We start from the raw sequence: 22,117 nt of genomic DNA on the forward strand, positions 1-22,117 counted from the left end.
TTATTTTTTTGAGATGGGATCTCCCTTTGTCACCCAGCTGGAGTTCAGTAGTGCAATAACAGCTTGCTGCAGCCTTAACCTCCTGGGATCAATCAAACTTCAGGCCTCAGACTGATTAACTGGGACTAAAGGCACGTGCCACCACCACAGGCTAATTTTTCTTTTTCTTTCTTTCTTTCTTTCATTTCTTTCTTTCTTTCTTTTGTGGAGAAAAGGTCTCAATATGTTCTCTAGGCTGGTCTCAAACTCCTGGGCTTAAGCAATCCTCCTGCCTCAGTATCCCAAAGTGCTGGGATTACAGGCATGAAGTCACAGTACCTGGCCTCTCTCTTCTCTTAAGACTGGATAATTTCTTTAAGTTTACTCATTCTTTCTTCTGTCATCTCATTTTCCTATTACACCCATCCAGTGAATTTTTCTATTTTGGATATTGCTTTTGTTAATTCTAAAACAGTAGAACTGAGTAGTTGTGACTGAAGCCATATGGCTTGCAAAGCCTAAAATATTTACTGTGTGCCTTTTTACAGAAAAGCACTGCTAATTCCTGCTCTAGGAGATGGGAAACTATTGAGGTGTTTAAAACAGTGAACCAACAAATATATCCCTTTGGCTAGTGTATCAAGAATGGATTTAAGAAGGAGCAAGAGAGAACCAGTAAAATCAGTAAGGAGGCAATTGAAATATCTATAAAATAATGGAGGAGGGCCTGAACTTAAATAGTAGGAGGCATAGAGAAGACAGAAGTTTATGAGGCAAAATCAGCATAAATCACTGAATAGTTATGGGGAAAAGGAAGAAGATCGACTCAAGGATAATTCCCCGTTTTCTGGTTTGGTGACTGGGAACATAGTGGTCCCTAAAACAGCTACATGAAGGCAAAAAAGTTGTGATTGTTAATTTTATGCGTTAACCTGACTGCAGCATGGGTTACCCCGACAATTGGTCAGACATTACTCTCAGTACCAAAATCTGCACTTGTCAGAGTTCTCTGGGAGATTGTTTCTTTGTTTGTTTACTATAGGAAATTGGTTCATGCAATCATGAAGACTGATAAATTCTAATATCTGCAGTGAGCAAGCTGGAACTCAGGAAAGCTGGTGGTATAGTTCTAGTCCACAGGCTGGCAGACTTGAGACCCAGGAAGAGCCAATGTTTCACTTAGAGTTTGAAGGTAGAAAACAAAAAACAACAAAAACAGTGTTTCAGCTCAAAAGCAGTCAGGCAGGAGGAAGTGGGTCAGTGGGTGCATGCTCATGGAACTCAATGGTCTTACCATGTTTTCCACCACCCTTAATCAACTGGCTTGACAGAACGGTGGAATGGCCTTTTGAAGATTCAATTACAGTGCCGGCTAGGTGGCAATACCTTGCAGGGCTGGGGCAAGGTTCTCCAGAAAGCTGTATATGCTCTAAGTCAGCATCCGGTACATGGATTTTTTCGTTTTCTCATGGCTAGGATTTATAGGTGCAGGAATCAAGAGATGAAAACTGGAGTGGCACTACTCACTACTACCCTTCATGACCCATTAGCAAAATGTTTGCTTCCTGCTCCTTATTTGCTGGCTTAGAGATCTTTGTTCCAAAGGGAGGAATGCTCCACCAAGAGACACAAAAATGCTTCTATTAAACTGGAAGTTAAGAATGACACTCAGGCACTTTGTGCTCCTCTAAGTCAACAGCCCAAGAAGGAAGTTACAGTGTCAGCTGGGGTGATTGATCTGGACACTAAGGGGAAATTGGACTACTGCTCCACAGTGGAGGTACAGAAGAGCATTCTGGAACACAGTACATCCCTTAGGGTGTCTCTTGGTATTATCATGCTCTGTGATGAAGGTCAATGGAAAAGCAAAACAACCCAATTCAGACAGGATCATTAATGACCCAGACCCTTCACACAAAAAGGTTTATATCACCCCACCACTTAAAGAACCACAAACAGCTGAGGTGCTTGCTGAAGCCCAGGGAAATATATAATGGGTAGTGGAAGAAGGTAACAAGATCTGTATAGGTGTGTGTTGAATATATTTGTTTCCTTCTCTTTTCCCCTTATCATGTAACATAAGATGTATTGACTTTATATGATAGTATTTATGTATTGTTAGTTTTATGTGATAGTATTTAAGTTTTGGGATATCACAGAGAAGAGTGAACATAGCTCAAAGACATTGCTTCCTCCTCTGTGGAAGGAGTTTGCCTTACAAACTCCTGAGGCGTGTTTTCTGTTGTACGAAAGACGGTTGTATCAGTGTAGCGAAACTGACGATGTTACTGCCTTTGTTTGGTTAGTACTGGTGTGGTTTAAGTTCATGCCTATGCACGCCAAGTTGAGAAGGCGTGGACTTGCACTGGTTAATTTTATGTGTCAACTTGACTTGGCCATGGGGTCAAGTTGGTCAAACATTATTTCTGGGTCTGTCTGTGAAGGTGTTTTTGGAAGAGATGAACATTTCAATCAGTAGACTGAATAAAGCAAGTGGCCCTCCCTAATGTGAGTGGCCTTCATCCAATGAGTTGAAGGCCTGATTAGTACAAAATATCTAGCCTTCCTGTGAGTAAGGGGGAGCTCCTCCTGCCTGACTGCCTTGAGCCAGTACACAAACTTTTTCTGCCTTTATACTTGCACTGAAATGTCAGTTCTTCATGGATCTCACGCCTTCTGGCTTGTGAATGGGAACTCAAGCATTGGCTCTCCTGGGTCTCCGTCTTGCTGACTGCAGATCCTGGGACTCTTCCGCCTCCATCATTGCCTAAGCCAATTCCTTCTAATAAATCTCTTTCCATATATATGTACATCCTGTTTGTCTGGAGAACCCTGACTAATACAAGGGTTATTTGGCGGTTTGGGATGATGTATAGAGATTAAAAATTCAGAGCGGGCCATGATGATTCTGTGCATCTGTTCTGGAGACAGAAAGCAACCAGTCAAAATATAGCAGCTGACACTTAAGATACTTTGCCTAAAGATACAGATTTAGGAGTGGTCAGCACAGTTCTCAAAACTAGGTGAGTGCACATAATTATCTGTGCAAAGCGGACACTTAAGAGGCATGGTCCTTTAGGAGAGTGGTTCTCAAAAGTGTAGTCCAGAGACTTGCCTTACAAACTCCTGAGGTACTAGTTAGGAAAACACATTCCTAGATTCCTCCCCAGGCAAACTAAGATAAAACCTCAGTGTCTGGAGCCCAGGAATTTTTTTTGAGGGGTCAGGGAGTGGATCTCACCGTATCACCCAGGCTGGTCTTGAACTCCTGGGTTCAAGCGATCCTGCTGCCTCAGCCTCCCAAAGTGCTGGGATTACAGCCATGAGTCACCGCACCTGGCCAGGAGTCCTCATTTTTGACAGGCATCTCAGGTGACCGTCACACACACCAAAGCGTGAGAAAGTGCACTGTCAAGGCAAACGGCCTTCCTGGGAGAGCTGTCCGACAGGGTGCAGGATAGCCTCAATCACTAGGTGGCGCCAGCCGCACATATACACTAATTCTCCAGTGCTGTGGATTCCTCAGCTAGTATAGAAAAGGAAGCCTCCTGGGGCTCCCAGGATTTCTGCCCGCACCTTCTCATGGGGAGGGAAAGACAGAGCTGGCAGGCTGACTAAACTGTAGTCACTGACGCTATCACCCCCACAAAGGTCTGCCTAGAAGAGGCTCGAGTTATTGGCAGATCACAAGTAAGGAGAATTCTCTGCAAAACCACCCATGTTGAGCCACAGTGATCCTGCAGGCAGTCTTGGGAAGTAATGGTGTGGATTTCCCAAGACCCAGTCAAGAATAGGGCTGTGAGAGGCCAGGGGTCCCCTCACTGCCCAGACCACCAACCCTCCCCTCAGGGTATCTTCAGAGGGGACAGAAGCAACCCCTTCTTCTGTCTTAGGAGACCTGATGGTGCTGCAGCGGTGCCTAACACTGGCTCTGCCTGACCCCGTCTTTAGGCTCACACAGTCTCCCAGCCTCTCACAGAACTCTCCTGCACCCCCTGCCTTGGCCCCCAGCACCTCACATTTGAGCTGTTTCCACAGCAATGACTTGCACGTACCCCCCGAGTGTCCAGGACCTCCCACCAGTCTGCATGTATCCATGCTAGAGCTTCAAGCACTGCTGTTGAGAAGTCGCACCCCTCACTTGGCACTGAGGACTTGCATCTTCTGGCCTTTGGTGTCAGACTGTTGGAGCTCCTTAGGCAGAGAAGTGTTGATGGAGGGGGACTAGGGAGTGAAGAGGAAGACCTGGGGCCACTGGGCCTCCAGAAAAGCACAGAGCCTCTACTGCATTCTCTGGACCAAGGATAGCCACAGGGTCTGAGAGGCAGCAGGTCAGATCTGTGCCTGGTTAGACTGACTGAGCCCACCCAGCTACCCCCAACCCATTCGCCTAACACAAAGCCCAAGGGGCTTCACTTCTCTTTTCCTGACACAGGGATTCTCTGTGCTCTGAGATGATCCTCACGGTTATTCTGGCTACTGTTTCTTCCCTCAGGTCCCCATGCCTCAGTCCTGTCCTTCCCGTATTTGGGGCCCTAGAAAGCACCCCACATTCCAGGCAGGGACAGTAGCACTCCTGGGGCCCAGAGCAGAGTGTGGGAATCTGTCCTGCAGTAATGGGACCTAGATGTGGTCCCAGAGTCAAGAAAATGATCACTTACAAACTAAGAGGAGACAGGCCTGCAGTGGTTCTGAGGCTGGGTTAAGGCTGTGGAAGGAAGGCCTGGAGTCCTTGAGTCCTGCTCACACCCAGATCCAGGGGTCCCCAGCTTGTGTCGCTACAGCCAGTTTCCTTCGTTTCACACCCGCAGCCTGCTCCAGACATACCACATCTTCCTCCATGTCCGTCACCACCTGGAGGGCCACACTGACAGGGTGTACAGGCACAGGGGCAGGAAGGCCCGAGTGTCCCCTGCCCAGAAAGCCTGAAATGTGAGCCCTATGCTGTCTCCCAATGTGATTATTCAGTTACACATTTTTTGTCAAAAACATTATTGAATAACTTATAAATTACCCTTTTTATGATCCCATTATATCATTTATTCATTTCTCTAACATGTAGCAGAAGCTTCAAGAGACAGAAGGGGACTGGGCCCTTTGCAAATCATGGAAGGTCCTGCCGTAGAGGGTCCCGGAGAATCCCACATGGAGCAGGTGCTTGGGTGGAAGTGTTCTAGCTCGTAGCTCCTCCTCTCCCCTCCCCTCATCTCCTCTCTAAGGGAACTTCTTGGGTTAAGAGAAGCCCATAAAGTAAATAACTTCTGATCTGGTCCGGACCCGGGAGAGCCCAGCCTTCCCTTTGCTTTCTCGAGGTGGGTGGGCCAGCCCTTCTCTAACACACAGGGAGGTTGTGGTCCACCCGAGAGGGGTCAGGCAGCACAGCTCAGCTTCCTTGGGCTCAGCAGCAGCTGCCCTGCCAAAATCCACACACAGAAAGTGCTAGGGTCACTGCAGAGACTTCTCCAGGAAGAAACTCTTAGGCTGGGCACAGTCACCTGGGGCACCCAGGACCTCAGGGTCCCCAAAACACACACACCTAACTAGGGAAAAAATCACAAATCATGGGCCCCAACATCTAGAGGTAAAAGCCTTGGCAAGTAGAAGCAGCCACTAGGGATTCAAAAGGTGTCAAAGGACAACGACCAGGTCCGGCAGCTCTTTCACTTGCTCATATCATAGCCCCTGGGGATCCCAGGGAGGAAGTGAACAGTAATCATACAATAGCTACCAGTTACTTTGTGCCAGTAACTGAGCTAAATGTCTTACAGACATTATCTACTTAAATCCTAACAGCCAAGCTAGGATTTGGATATTGTTTTTCTCACTCCATAGATAAGAAAATTGAGGGCTAAGAGGGATTAGGTAAACTTGCTGGCTCACCTACAATGGAGGATTCCAGCCCAGATCTGCCTCCCAAGCTTGTAGCACCAGGGTTTCATATCCTTATTTTTGGGAGAAGTGGGACACTCTCTCTGATAGCAAGCAGATCACGGTGGGTCAATGCTACGAGGCTAAGAGGTAGCATTGTCAAGAGCCTAAACGTGACCTACCTTATTCCTGGTTTGAAAATCTGATCCCTTTTGAAGTCTCAATTCAAATTCTATCTCTCCTCTTAGCACAAGCCATCTCTTCATTCATTCATTCATCTATCACTTAGCCTTTCATTCATTACTTGGTCATTCATTCAGTCACCATATTTTCAGCTCCAGTGTTGTGTCATGTGCTGCTCTTAGCCTCAGCCTCTCAGGATGACTAAAAACATGCAAGTGCCTTGAGAACCTGGGAGGGAGAGGCCTTCTGGATAGAGAAGGAACAAGGGAAGGCTTCTCTGAGGAGGAGGCATTTGAACTGGGCCTGGAAGAGTGTTTTGGTTTGGTGTGGAAATCCTTCCAATGGAGAGGTTTAAGTAGAGATTTCAGGCAGAGGGAACAGCATGCTACTGTTGCAGACCTTTCTCCTTAATTCAGCTAAAACCGGGCTCTTGTCCCATGGTCAGGAAAGATTAGGCTCATGAACACATATAAGGGTGAGGAAAGTGAAATTTATTGGTCAAAAAGAAAAAAGGAAAAATAACTCTCAGCAAAGTGACAGAGAGTCATGCTGGCAGGTTTCCCGCCTCACAGATTGAGTCCCAGGTCACCACACAGGAATAGGATAGGCCAGGCTCCTCCCCACTCCAAATGGTGCAAATTTCCTGAGCTTCCACCCCATCGTCCTGGTGTACAGGTGGGCATAATTCAGAAAGAATAAATTGGGAAAGGGCGAGCTTCATCCAGAACTGGCAGTCTGGTTTTTCACCCTTCAAGCTCTTTTAGGCTTGAAGGCAGGGTTTGCTGGGGGGAACCTTTGGCTGCCTCCTGTATCTATCATTCCCCCATCTAAAGAAGTACATTTAACTGGTGTTAGAATAAGGATAAGAATAAGAATGAAGATTGATTTTAACTGCTTCCTGCTGACAGGGAGTGCTGTTTGGAAAAACAGCAGTCAGATCTCCCTCAGAGGCCTATCTAAGGGTCCCCAGCAGAAAGGGCCATTGTCCAAGGCTCTGGTTACATGACCATTTGGAGTCTGATGGCCTGAAGGTGAGAGGAGACAAACTGGGTTATTAGAAGACGTGTATCAAAATGAAACAAAAGGGGTGGTTAAGGACAGCTCAAAAATTCCAAGGCCTTTTACCAGTTTGTACAGGGATGGGGGCTGACAAAAGCTTGACTGGAAAAAACTTGACCCTTCTGCCAGCATGTCAGGCTTCCGGATTCCCTTCCCCTAGCCCAATCCTAATTTAACCAGTTTAGGGTTTTGGAAATTAACTTTTCCTACTTTGGAGGATGTATCCAAAGGAGTGTCCCATAGTATGGAGACACAGTTACTTATCAATGAGGAGAGGGAAAAGGAGGAGAAAGGAAAAAAGAGGAAATTTTTTTTTTCAAAGGAGTCTCAGGGGTTCAGGATGCATTTGAAAGGGGTACAGACTGAAGATGAAGGACTACTCATCTAGAAAGAGGGGAGTGAGGCATTCCTGGTTCCCTTCTCTTCCTAGTGAATACCTGAGGTACATGAGGGAGGGAAAGTGAGGCATTCGTCTTTCTTTCCTCCATCCTTGTATCACCAAGTCCTGGTGACTGCAATGGGGTATAACCCATGGATGTCAAAGTGGCTTTCACCCACGTTAACAGGGGGCCTAAGGGGTGGGAATATCTCCTCTTACCCACACACACCCTGTCTCCTATGTTGTCAGTAGCCTTTGAATTCCCTAGACCTCATTTATGCCATGGACACTAGTGTGACCTTTATCCACGAAATGGGAAACTTGGCTTAATTGGCAGGAGTCAGTCACACTTACCTGTGCTCTGCCTTTTATACTCCATTACTGTCTGCCTCTGAATCACTCAGATCTAATTTTCATTCCTAGGGCTTTGACCTGATGCTTGGAATTGAATTTGGGACAAAAATGTGTCTGATGGGGTTGGTGAGTTAGGAGGGTTGTATGGACTTCTTATCATAAGCTGAATGCTAAGATGAAGCTGTGGAATTGTGTCCTCCTCCAAAAAGAGAAAGAAAAGGATGTCTTGTGACATGCCCAGATAACTGGTGGCTATAGTTATGCTTGCTAAGATTTGGGTGCATGGGGCTTGGCTTTGGTTAGCTCACTTGGTCTTACTTTCCCAAAAAGAAAACCTCTGGGTGATGGGCATCTTATTTATTCACATCACCTGGCAGGATTTGCAAGATAATTGCTCAGAACTAGAATATTGACCCAGATTTTTATGTCATCCATCCCTTTTGTTCTTTCTGAGCTGCAGCCAGAAATTGCTGGTCCACAGGAACAAGCAGAGTTAGTCTAAAATGCAGGCAAAAACTTAAAAACAGCTAATGAGTCTAGAATCTAATGACAAATGTATAATAAGTTTTGTTATAATTTCTCTCTTTTCAGTCCTCATTTTCATTACAAAAACAAATCATGGTGGGACTGACTTCTTTGCAAAATAGACTTTAGTCTTATATTTGGCCTGATTATTTGTATAGAGTGCAGCAAGAATAATTATTTCTACATAGGCCTTTTAGATTGTCTTTGATGGAACTCTTTTCCACAAGGAATCTCTGATAAGACCTTTTAAAGCTGAGCCCAGCCATTGGTTTGTATCCTCAAATACCTGTGAGTTGGATAATCCTCTTTTTTTAAGGTACCAAGATAAACTTGGAGATTCTGGGCCTTTCAGAATGTGGCATTCTTTACTTACAACCGATCAGGAACCCTGTGCAGGATCGCATAGACAAGGCTATGAGGCCAGTTTTCCCAGGCAGCTTTTATCAGCTCTGCAAGTTGAGCTTGACTCCTTAAAGGGAAGCATACCTTTTCAGTTAAAGCCTTGGTAAAACAATCACTTTATTCAATTGCATCCAGTCGCAAAAGAAAATGGATTCTTATTGCACTGATGCAAACAAGTATATTGCCATAAGTTAAGACTACTCACAACTAGTTTCCCAATTCTGGAAAAGCCAGGCAAAGAGAGAGAGAGAGAAACCAATATGCTCTAAATTTTGTTCTCAGGAGTATACCTTACTCAATTATTAAAGGCTGTAAATAGTTCAAAATAAGTTTCTTTGACTCTGAAAAACAATACAAGGATCAGCAATATTCCAAACAAAAGTTAAAAGATTGCTTCAGTTTTCTGTGAGTTCAGTCCATTTAGCTAACTCTTGTTTTGCTTGATATTCATGAACATATTAGCTCTTCATGAGTCCTGTATGTTTTTTGTTTATTCCTATGTTACAATCTCTAATGTTATCAGAAACCTGTATTTGAGAGCACCTTTCAGAGTCCTACAGCTTATTATAAGCCATTTTTGAAAAGGATAAAAACAAGACAGCAGTTGTCTGTGAATAACAAAATGTCCAGGGTAGTTGCAGTTAGAAACACAATTGACAAAGAAGTTTGGCTATCTCTGTGGTTTACAGTAGCTTAACAACCTTAATTATAATTGATAGCATATACTGTAGACATTAGAATTTTGGAAATTCCATACAATTTTGAAACATATATTAGTATTATTCACCAAAATATAAACTAAAGAAGATTGAATACATTTTGGCAATCCCATGTAACTAAACCTGTTCAATACTCCTGTTTCCCTCTCTTTTGGATACTTCAGGGGCCCTCTGCAGCATCCAAAGCCAGGCATCAGAAAAAACAATTTTGAAATTGAAGTTGGAGATCCAAGATGGCTGGTTAGGAGCAGCTCAGGATTCCAGGTCCGAGTGAAAGCACAGAGGGTGAGTGGACACCGCATTTCCAGATGGATTTTTATTGCCCACAGACCAGGAGATTCCCAGGTGGAGGAGCCCCACGTGGCTGTTTTGGCCAGCACGGCTGTTTTCCCTGTGCCCCGGCGCAGCAGTTCCCAGTGCAGAGTAAACGAGACTGTGTCCCCTCTTAGCCAGCAAGGGGAGCTGAAACAAGGAGCCAGGCCAGGAGATTCCTGGACAAAAAAGCACCACGAATCTCAGAGCCGCGATTTCAGCTGGCGCAGTGGGTCGCTACACGGGAAATCACACAGATCCCGGCGCCTATTCAACAGACGACCATGTCACCTGGTAGAGAACCAACTGTTCAACTAAAAAACAAAAGACTCTGAGGCAGGGAGCCAGGTGATTAGGCTTTGCTGGTCCCATCCCCACAAAAACAAAAACAAAAACAAAAAAACAGCAATTGGAAAAGCTCTGGCTTGAGACTTTCACAGCAAACCCAGCTGAACCCGGGATGGTCCAGCTCTGTGGGGGAGGGGCGTCTGCCATTATGGAGGCACTCTACCACTACAGTGAGCTGGGATCACATCACTGCACTGCAGCCTGGTTGACAGAGCCAGAAGCTGTCTCAAAACATAATAATAATAATAATAAATTGAGTTATAGGTAATCAATTTTAGATTTTTATAGCTGAATTTAAAGAAACATGGTAAAAGGGAAACATTGATGAGTCCCATGTTGTTTGGCACTGTTGCTTTTAAAATATAACTAGCTTTTTTGTTTTACTTTCACTATGTTTTATTGATTGATTGATTGATTGATTGATTGATTGAAACAGGTTCTCCTTCTGTTGACCAGGCTGGAATGCAGTGGTATAATCAGAGCTCATAGCAGCCTAGATGGGGCTCAAGTAATCCTCCAGCCTCAGCCTTCCAAGTAGTTAGGGCTCCAGGCACATGCCATCATGCCCAGCTAGTTTTTTTATTTTTTGTAGAGACAAGGTCTCCCTATTTTGCCCAGCTTGGTCTTAAATGCCTGGGCTCAAGTGATTGTCCTGCCTCTGCCTCCGAAAGTGCTGGGATTACAGATGTGAGCCACTGTGCCTGGCCATTCACCATGTTTTAAAATAAGAATGGCTTGTTCAGGAGTTGATCTTTTCCTTCTCCATTCTAAACAGACTAGAGGTTATTTTGAAATTTTACTGAGAATTTCCTTCTTAACTTGGAGCTGAAAAAAGTAGGGTTTTGTCTTAGACTCTGTGTTGTAGACCTCCCCCACTTTAATTCACACACATACACACACACACACAAAAAAAAATAAGGCTAGAAAGATGGTTATTAGTAACTTAAAGAAATGGATTTCTCTATTCAAATGTCCAGTGTCCAAATACTCCAATAATGTCATAACATAAGATGGCTGTAGTCAAGCCAGAAGTAAAACCCAGAACTTCCAACTGCTTTGAACATTTGCCAGCTGATAACAACACAAAATTTTACCATAAGGCTAAGTGATTCCTGGGGCTTAAACTGGATAGTCAATGAAGAAGAAGGCATCCGATTTCCAGCACTGAAACACTTCGGTGTTAAAGAAACCCCCTGTTTGCTTTATTTTCTTAAAGGTTCCTTTAAATTAAAGCATAGCCATTAAATTGTGGATTTCCCTTTCTTTTTAAACAGGCTTCTATTTGTGGATGGCAGTGCTAAGAAAACATAACTACTGATTAAATAGTTTTTAAAAAATGATGAATAACAGTGTTTTCATAACTAGATTTCATTTGAAAGCTTAAATTATATAGTACTTTGCTGTGATTTTTTAGTTTCTTCAACGCTGTGTTAACGCTTCATTTTTCATTGTAAAATATCTCAAGAAACTCAAATATCTGTGTAACAAGTAAAAAGTAATGTGCATGTAATGTTTGATGCTCATAAGGAGTTCTTCAAGCTCTTCCTACAGAGATGAGGAAAGATGGAAGCCTAGGAATATCTTTCCACCCACCTCCTGCTCCTTATACTCCCAACTTGGTACCCAGGGCTAAAGCCCTTGTCCAGACAACAAGCACCAGCTTGTATCCCCTTCTTACATGCTCATCCCCAAGGCTCATCAAGCCTGGAAAGAGACAGAAAAGAGAATGGAAAGTAACAACCAAACAGAGACAAGAAGAGGAAGTAGAATTTGGCAGCAGGTGGAAAAGATTTTGTCTGCATTTCTGGTCGTGAGGTGCTTCCATCCTCTTGACCCATCAACAACTAAGTAAAGGTTCATATGTATAGATCACAAGTAGTCCTAGATTGTAATGTGATCCTACTTATATTTTGTACCCTTCATTTATCTGCTGGCATTTTGTTAGGTCTCTAAATATACTTATAAAATTATCATGCTTAACATATTAGAAATGCTAATGCCATAACAGAAAAAAAGCAAGATGTACCTGCCGGTAATGTAAACATTCATCAGAGACAATAAGCACAGAGGTTAAGGACACAGACTCTGAAGCCAGGCTGCCTGGGCTTAAATCCCAGTTCTGACAGCTTGCTAGATGAGTAACCCGGAATAGTTTCCTCATCAGCAAAATTGAGATGATAGCACTACCTTCTAGCGTTGTCAATTTTAAACAAGTTAATATGACTATAAATATTTAGAACAATGTCTAATACATAGCTAGCACTTTATAAGTATTTGTTCTTGTTATACCATGCCAACTTTCTGGTGCTGTTTCTGCATTTAAATGGCTCAATCTGAATTGTAATTAGCAGGTTACATTTATACTAATACCACAACCTTTAATGTATAACCACTGGATAGTAAACCCCCCTCCCCAGTAGTTTTAAAAAGCAAGATGCTTATTTTTTTTCCCTTCTTTTCCAGGCCCAACACAAAGATACTTTTATTGAAGAACGTTATGGAAAATATAATATTAGTGATCCTTTAATGGCTCTACAAAGAGATTTTGAAACACTGAAAGAGAAAAATGATAGCGAAAAGCAGCCAGTCTGCACAAACCCACTCTCTATTCTAAAGGTGGTGATGAAACAGTGCAAGAACATGCAGGAGCGCATGCTGTCCCAGCTGGCTGCTGCTGAGAGCAGGCACCGAAAGGTAGGCTCACCTCAGTTAATGTGTAAATCTTTGTAAATTATGCCTGATACTTTCTTATCAGCTGTCGGTTTTTCACAGTAATTGGGACATCTCGCGGGTATCAAAAAGCCCCTTAGCTTATATAACAGCCAGGAGATAGAAAAGAAAACACAGCTTACTCCAAATGTTAAGTTTAGAGAATGTGCCAGACACATTATTTAAGATGGCATTCCTTCTTGATATGTCACTCCAAAACACTTCGTATGTTTTCTCAGCTCTTGATCATTCAAACTTTGGCTACAAATGGGTTTGGCCAAGCTTGTAGCTGAAGGGAGTGTTCTCTATTTGCTTACTTAAGTGATAAATAGAAAGATGAACAGGTATTTGAGGCATGCTGTATCCAAAGGAGAAAAAGAGAATTTACCTGAGGATAAATACATAAGCCAATAGATTATTTTCATTTATTCCTGTTATTCCTAGTTTTGAGTTTCATTGCATTTTATTGCTCATGAAACCATAAACATTCCCTAGGTTTATTTACCTTAAAGCTATTCTACTCTATTAGTAAAGAGTGTGTGTGTGTGTGTGTGTGTGTGTGTGTGTGTTTCCATTTCTAACAAGCCCTAAGAAGGCATACCTGTCCTTTCCTCTGCTTCATCTTACTGGAATTGTAGTGCTTGTGAATTTATTCACCAACTTGTCATCTTGTCGTTTACTCCTCACATTTAGCCTATAAAAGATGCTTGGCTAGAATCTTCATTTTTAAAAAACTTATCAGTTCAGATTTATGCCAACAAGGGAGTTATTAGTGCATTTGGTAGGAAACATTTCCATCTGGAAAATTGGGTTAGCAGCTGCAAAATTTGGTGGACCTTACTTTTATGGTTACCAGCATTAGAGCCATCTGCTTAAATTGCATCTGATAAATTTCCTAGGCTCTGGGTCTTGCCCATGATCTTTTCCTTCCTTCACAGAAGCCAAATGAAAGGCCAGAGTGGATAGGCCTCAGATGTTCCACAATCCCCCAGAAAATATACAGAATGTCCAAAATTTATGCATTTTTGTAGGAAATGTATTTTTTTCATAGCTTTAATCATCAGATTCTCCAAGTTACCCAAGACCCAAAAAAGTTTTTTGGTTTTTTTGTGTGTGTGTTTGGTTTGTTTTGAGACGGAGTCTCACTCTGTCTCCAGGCTGGAGTGCAGTGGCGCAATCTCAGCTCACTGCAACCTCCACCTCCTGGGTTCAAGCAGTTCTCCAGCCTCAGCGTCCTGAGTACCTGGGACTACAGGCACACACCAGCAGCCCAGCTAATTTTTGTATTTTTAGTAGAGATGGGGTTTCACTGTATTGGCCAGGATGGTCTTGATCTCTTGACCTTGTGATCTGCCTGCCTCAGCCTCCCGAAGTGCTGGGATTACAGGCATGAGCCACTGCGCCCAGTCCCCAAAAAAGTTTAACCTCTGGTTAGAATGAAGTAATCTGAAAACATTTACACTCCAGTTTAAAAGGTATCAATGGGTAGAAGTTAGTTGCCTAAATTGGGGGGGCTTTTACATAATCCTCTAAGAAAATCCTCACAGCTTTTTTTTGTTTAATAGGCAGTCTTTATTTCCATTTCATCCATGAGGTGACTGAGTTGTGTTGAAGGGAGGTTGGCTAGCTTTCATGTCATGGAAGGTATACTAGGGACGGTTTGTGGTTCTAGGTGATTGGAGAAAGGAAGAAGTTGAAAATAATTCAAAATTTCTTAATACTGTATTGCAATGCTAAATGTTTTAAGGGAATATTAAATTTTGAAACCAAGTACCTATCTATTCTTTTTTCTTTTTTTGAGCTGGAGCTCACTCTGTCACCCAGGCTGGAGTGCAGTGGTGCAATCTCAGCTCATTGCAACCACCACCTCCCAGGTTCAAGCTTAAGTGGTTTATCAGAGTAGAACACTGACTTTGTTAGAAATCAGACAGTACCTAGAGGCTTATAATTATGGTGTTGATAGTCTCAGCTTATGCCTATCACCTTGGCTTAGTTATTAACCATATTCCCTTTGACTGTCAGAAATGTTCTGGCTTGAATAGTAAATTACATGGTCATTATGCTTACAATGAAAAACAAGAGTTTCCTATACTACATCTTCTCACTTCCCATCCTCCCCAGTATTCACAGGCATCCGCTTTTTTCTTTTAGCCATTCACTTTGGTAGCTAACCTCCATATTTCTAAATACTGCACTGTTCTCTCTTGCTTTATCAATTTTAGACATTTATATTACATTCTTTATATAGGTACAGATTTAGTTATCCTACACCCCACCTCCCTTTCCTGTCCTTAACCCTTACCCAGAACAAATTTAATCCCGTTTTCCTACCACCATTCCCTGTCACATTTAGTATTACTAGATCCAGATCCTTTCTTGTGACAGGCTTAGGATTTGGGAATACTAGATGTGACAGGTGCCAGATGCTGATGGTCTGTGTGTAGGAATCAGGGTGAGGGACAAATGATTCCGAAAACAACAGGCTTTGAAGATCGGGCACAGTGCCTCACCCCTGTAATCCCAGCACTTTGGGAAGCCAAGACAAGCGGATCACTTGAGGTCAGGAGTTCAAGGCTAGGCCAGCCAACATGGTGAAACCCTGTCCCTGCTAAAAATACAAAAATTAGCTGACCGTGGTTGCGTGCCTGTAATCCCAGCTACTCGGGAGGCTGAGGCAGGAGAATCGCTTGAGCTCACGAGGTGGAGGTTGCAGTGAGCTGAAATCATGCCACTGTATTCCAGCTTGGGTGACAGAGCAAGAGTCTGTCTCAAAAAACAAAAAACAAAAAAACAGGATTTGAACCAGCTCTTCTGTTTTCTAGTCTACATTTCACCTCTCCTCGCCAGTACCTACCACCTGCAGGTTCCATCTCTTTGGAGCTCTGCAGGGCAAAACAGCTTCCCTCCTTCGTAATAAAGTAGTTGCCATTCCTTCAGCCTCTTTTCTTCTTCAAAATATGATTAAAATTTCTTCTCTGCTAGAGGCTCTCTCCTTCATCTTTGTGGGATTTTAGTCTTTTTATTCCATTTCTGTAATTTTAGAGGACTCCCAAAAGGAAGAAGATACGACCTACCATTTTTGGCCAAAAGCATGTCTTTCATTAAATTGAAAAATTAGATTTAAAAAAAGGCAATCCACCAGTTTTTTTTCCTTTCTTTTATTTTGAGAGACAGGGTCTTGCTACGTTGCCTGGGCCTGGAGCACAGTGGCTGTTCACAGGTGCGATCATAGCACCCTCTAGCCTGGAACTCTTGGGCTCAAGTGACCCACCTCAGCCTCCCAGCTATCTGGGACTACAGGCACACACCACAGCACCAGTCTTTTTTGTTTGTTTTTGAGACAGGGTCTCACTCTGTCACCCAGGCTGGAGTGCAACGGCATAATCATGGCTCACTGCAACCTCGACCTCCCTAGGCTGAGGTGATCCTCCCACCTCAGCCTCTTGAGTAGCTGGGACTACAGAAACATCTCACCAAGCCTGGCTAATTTTTGTGTTTTTTGGTAGAAATGGGGTTTTGAGTTGGGCACAGTCGGTCATACCTGTAATCCCATCACTTTGGGAAGCTGAGGCAGAAGGATCGCTTGAGTCCGGGTGATTGAGACTAGCCTGAACAACATGGCAAAACCCAACCTCTACCAAAAATCAGCAGGGCTTAGTGATGTGTGTCTGTAGTCCCAGCTGCTCAGGAGGCTAAGGTGAGAGGATCACGTGAGCCTAGGAGGCAAAGATTGCAGTGAGCTGAGATGATGCCACTGCACTTTAGCTTGGGTGACAGAGTAAGACCCTGTCTCCCCAGAAAAGGAAGGGAGGGAGGGAGGGAGGGAAAAAGGAAGAGAAGAAGGAAGAAAAGGAAGTAAGTAATGGCTGGTCTCAAACTCCTGGGCTCAAGCAATATTCCTGCCTCTGCCTCCCAGAAGTGCTGGGATCATCGGCATGAGCTCATTTTTATTTTTAGAGGAAGGTTTCATGTCCCAGAAAAGTTTCTGTCTTCATTCATAAAAATTTTAGTGAGAAGACTAAGAAATGGCCTTTGGGACAACAGTGCCCTACCCTGGAAGTCTGGGCCAAGGCACCTCTGAAGCATGAGCAGAAACTACTAATTCCATTGCCAATCAGAATATTTGCAGTTGTAGATGGGATTATGTGAAAAATGTCCCTTTAAATTTGTGTTTTCGGCCACGTGTGATGGCTCACACCTGTAATCCCAGCATTTTGGGAAGCTGAGGTGGGTGGATCACTTGAACCCAGGAGTTCAAGACTAGCCTGGGCAAGATGGCAAAACCCCATCTGTACAAAAAATACTAAAATTAGCTGGGCATGGTGGCACACACCTATAGTCCCAACTACTCAGGAGGCTGAGAGGTGGGAGAATCTCTTGAGTTAGGGAGGTCGAGGCAGCAGTGAGCCATGATTGCACAACTGCATTCCAGCCTGGGCGACAGAGCAAGACCCTGTCTCAAAAAATAAATAAATATGTCTTCTCCTTAAAATTGGGCTTAATCCTTTGGCACCAGGAGAAGTGGAATAGGGGTGGGCAGGTTAAATAAAGACCTTGTGAAAAATCTCCATTTAAGATCTGGATAATTGAATCTTTTCACATGCAGGATGAAGTCAAGAGAGTTTTCACCTCTTATCTAACTATATGAAAACTTGTATTATTAGTGAAACAAGGCATACTTAGAATGCACCTTTTTGAAATGTTGAATTTCAGGCTCCTCCTTTGGTGCCTCCAGTGTTGAGAGGAAAACCTCAGCTTTCGGGTTTCTGTGGTCCTGTCTTGCTCCATCACCTACACCTGATCCCTAGCAATGCCAGACTGCCTGCGGTTTCTTGGAATTTCTGTTAATTCTCGAAACTGCCTCAACCCCTCTAGCTATTAGTTGCTCTCTTCTGTTTGCATATAATTCTTTACATACTTCAAGTAAAGTAAATATCTTACTGTTTTCTAACACAGAGGTTTCATGGCTGTCACTGTAAGGCAGTGTGCTCCTTGGTAGCCCTTGCTGGGTTTCATTTATTTATTTGTTTGTTTGATCTCTGAAACTATCATTAAGTGCCTGGTTTGGCACTTAGTATTGGCTGTATTAATAAATGCAACTCTTTGATATTTGGAAATGAATTTTTAAAAATTCTTTAAAGGTGATCCTAGATCTTGAGGAAGAAAGGCAGAGGCATGCACAGGATACGGCTGAAGGAGATGATGTCACCTACATGCTAGAGAAGGAAAGAGAGAGGCTGACTCAATAGGTAATTAAGGTAGAGGGATTCACAGTAGCATTTGCCTAGAATAGTGTTTCCAAAATTACTCTGCAGGAAAGCAATTGTTGTTGTTCAAAAAGGGACTTTGTGGTCAAATAAGTTTGAGAACTACTGGGTTAAACAAAGTTAAACAGGATTCTAACTTTAAATTTGTTAGGATCTTTAGTATGCAGAAGCACATTGTGAGTCTTCAAGAACAAAATAGGGGTTCTGTGTTTAGCAAATCTGTGGTTTTATAAAATCTTTTATTGATATAGATCCCTCACTGTGTAACTATTGTTCGTAGGACACACATTGGGGAATCGTAAAAGTTTGTAGCTCTCAAACTTTTCTTGATTTAGAACACCCGTAAGAAATGACATTTTATGTCACAATCCAGTATAAACACACCCAGTTATGCCTAAAACAAAAATCTCATGAAATCATATATAACCCCTACTATCTACATATTGATTCTATTTATTTATTTTTTTTAATTCTAGTCATGGCTCACTTAATTTGTTTCCCCATCCATTAATGGATCTCAGAGTTTGAAAAACACTGAGTTTCTTCAACCCTTTCCCTTTCACGCAGAGTCTCTGCCTCAAATAGGGTTGGGAGACAATTAAAACAGACGGTATTTGTGTAAAAAGTATGATTCAAATGCAACTATTTGTGTTTGTTTTTAAGACCTGAGAAAATTATTGCCGAAACTTTAAAAGGTTTGTTTTCAGCAGCAACATTCATCGCAAAATCTGGTTGATACAGCTTTCTGTTACCTTGTTTTGATTGGTTCTGATGCTGTGTACTCTCCACATATATGAAACACAAAGATACATCATAGTCCCACTAATCACTGCAAGACAGTACAGGAACTAGAAGTGCCTCACAAATCATCAGAGAAAGCTTAAATCATAGTGTGTGCTTTTTTTGTGCTAGGTGTTCCAAAACTTCAGAAATACTTGATCTAAGCACTGTGACGTGCACATTAATCCTATATACCAGAGAACAGCTAACAGAGACACTCTATTTGATCATACTTTTTGAGTATATCTCTCTTTTCTTATTCTAATCAATATATGTGGTGGCATTTTTTTTTCTAGCTGGAATTTGAAAAGTCTCAAGTGAAAAAGTTTGAAAAAGAACAGAAGAAGCTCTCTAGTCAGCTGGAAGAGGAGCGCTCCCGCCACAAGCAGCTCTCCTCCATGCTTGTGCTTGAGTGCAAGAAAGCCACCAACAAGGCAGCCGAGGAAGGGCAGAAGGCCGGAGAGCTGAGCCTGAAATTGGAGAAGGAGAAGAGCCGAGTGAGTAAACTGGAAGAAGAGTTGGCAGCTGAGAGAAAGCGAGGCTTGCAGACTGAGGCCCAGGTAGAGAAGCAGTTGTCAGAGTTTGACATTGAAAGGGAACAACTGAGAGCAAAACTGAACCGAGAAGAGAACCGGACCAAAATTCTGAAAGAAATGGAAAGTTTGAAGAAGATAGTGAAGGACCTAGAGGCCACCCACCAGCACAGTAGCCCTAATGAGCAATTGAAGAAACCAGTAACCATGTCCAAAGGCACAGCAACTGAGCCTCTCGTGCTAATGTCTGTGTTTTGCAAACAGAGAGTTTTCCAGCAGAAAGAACCCATGGAAGCGGCATAGCCAAGATGACAAACGCTGGGCTGCCTGGTCCCACCTCTCCTGCCTTCTCATATGCAAAAACCAATGGCCATTTTGACCCAGAGATACAAAGTACCAGGGAGCTGACTGCAGGCAACAATATAGAAAACCAAGGGCCTCCACGGAAAAATCTGTGGCATTGGCCCAAGAGAAACCAGTGGAGAATGGTGGGTGTCCTGTGGGGATTGAGATGCCAGCCCCAGTGCCCAGCCCCCTCCCTTCCAGTGGGAGCTCCCTGTCTCCCAGCAGCACTGCCTCCTCCTCTTTAACCTCCTCTCCTTGTTCTTCACCGGTACTCACTAAGCGTTTATTGGGGTCATCAGCTAGCAGCCCTGGCTACCAGTCATCCTACCAAGTAGGCATCAACCAGCGGTTCCATGCAGCTCGGCACAAATTTCAGTCCCAAGCAGATCAGGAACAACAAGCCAGTGGCCTACAAAGTCCTCCGTCCAGGGATTTATCCCCCACCCTCATAGACAACTCTGCCGCCAAGCAGCTGGCCCGAAACACAGTCACTCAGGTGCTCTCCAGATTCACTAGCCAACAAGGGCCAATCAAGCCAGTCTCTCCCAACAGCTCTCCCTTTGGCACAGACTATCGAAATCTGGCCAACACTGCCAATCCAAGAGGTGACACAAGCCATTCACCTACTCCAGGGAAAGTGTCCAGTCCCCTGAGCCCCCTATCTCCAGGAATCAAGTCCCCAACCATCCCCAGAGCTGAGAGAGGAAACCCTCCACCCATCCCACCCAAAAAACCTAGCCTCACCCCTTCTTCATCTGCTACCACTCCTTTGACCAAAACTCATTCCCAGGCATCCTCTTTGACCACCACAGAAGACCTTGCCAGCAGCTGCTCTTCCAGTACCGTTGTAGCAAATGGTGAGGATGTTGAGTTACTTTTGCCTACCAGCAGCTAGTCCCTAGGAGGGAATCTCCACGTTTGACATTCCATCAGATTTCGTCCAAGAGCTCAGACTTTTGAGTCAGATTATGTTATTTATTTTGATAGTAGCTGAAACCATCTGTATAATACATTTAGTATATTTCACCGTTTTGTATTTTTTTAAGTAGAAACTGAGTAGGTTGGATTTGTATGGCTCACATCTTTTTACTGAAGCTAGAAAGGCACCTCAAAGATGTCTCAAGCTCAGCAGTCACCGTCATGTTGTGATGAGGAAAGCTAATTGAGTACCAGGTAGTGATGTGCTATTTTGGAACTAGAATCACTCAACACTCATTTTGAATTATGCAGAAGTGGTTCATGCAGATTTTTATTCCAGATGAACATGTTTTAAAAGTGCCTGAAATATGACTGCCATATGAATGTGATTCTGCAGCAAAAAACACAAAATGGATCATTTAATTGCAGGAAATGAGATCCTCTGCGAATTCTGAATGTTAAAAACCAACACTGCTTTTAATCCTCTTTTACTGTTTTAATACAAGCTTTGTGTTCTGAAACAAGGCTGCATAACTAGAACGGGAATCCTTCTAAAGGTGGGTGTGAACTCACCACAAAGCTGAGCTTTACAGAGCCCTCGAGAAACCCTCCTGAGCACTAAGCAGTTAGGGTGCTGATTTTCTTGTGCTTTTGAAAAATTAACTCACTCCTAGTTTCCTGCATAAATTCTTGAACAGAATGAAATCACATCTCCATTCAAAAAATGTCTGAAGCATCTACTGTTGTGTAAGGAACTTCTGATTCTGATTGCTGTTACTTGAATAGGAAATAGTTACTCATTCTGTATAAAAGTTTTGCAACAGAATGAAATTTTTATTCTGTAATCAAAAAGCAATAACTTGAAATTCACTCTGTAATATTATAAGTCAGAATTATACAAATTTTACCAAATTGTTACACTTATTCTCCAAGCTGCCAGAACCTGGTGTCTGTATCTATAAAACCAAATTAACTTTTGCCTAAATGGGAAGTATACATATATCTGTACAGATACATTACCCCTTTACACGTTTAACATACACACACTTAAACACAGATATTAGTGTGATTATATCTTTGGAGTTTGCAATATAGCATAAAGGACAAGTAGAATTGCACATTAAGATTACCTACCAAAGCAACTAGATATGGCTGGGGTGCAATCAAAGGAAGAATTTTGTCTACAGGAAGGTGGGGAAATTGCAGATGAATCCCAGATCTTCAGTATCATAAAAAGGCGGAGCTGGCCGGGCACAGTGGCTCATGCCTGTACTCCTAGCACTTTGGGAGGCTGAAATGGGAGGATCGCTTGAGACTAGGCATTCAAGATCAGCCTCATCAACATAGCGAGACCCCATCTGTATTAAATAAATAGAGCTAAACAAACCCCAGCGGGACAAAACTCAACCGGTCATGGAAATGAGTGAAACAGGCCTC

At 43.1% G+C, this 22,117-nt stretch overlaps 1 protein-coding gene across 1 annotated transcript; it reads left to right on the forward strand.

Annotated features, from left to right (window-relative positions):
* The first annotated feature begins 922 nt into the window (after positions 1–922).
* On the forward strand, positions 923–21,604 carry LOC105721687 (CTTNBP2 N-terminal-like protein). Its single transcript, XM_064370709.1, is given in 8 exon segments — positions 923–942; positions 1,585–1,759; positions 6,939–7,061; positions 12,592–12,822; positions 17,979–18,086; positions 19,181–19,673; positions 19,676–19,858; positions 19,861–21,604. Coding segments are annotated over 8 exon segments (2,130 nt in total). The 3' UTR covers positions 20,658–21,604.
* Positions 21,605–22,117: the final 513 nt, after the last annotated feature.

The sequence above is a fragment of the Aotus nancymaae genome, unplaced genomic scaffold (assembly GCF_030222135.1).
Source record: "Aotus nancymaae isolate 86718 unplaced genomic scaffold, 86718_ANA_hifiasm-v0.15.2.pri h1tg000007l, whole genome shotgun sequence".
NCBI lineage: Eukaryota > Metazoa > Chordata > Mammalia > Primates > Aotidae > Aotus > Aotus nancymaae.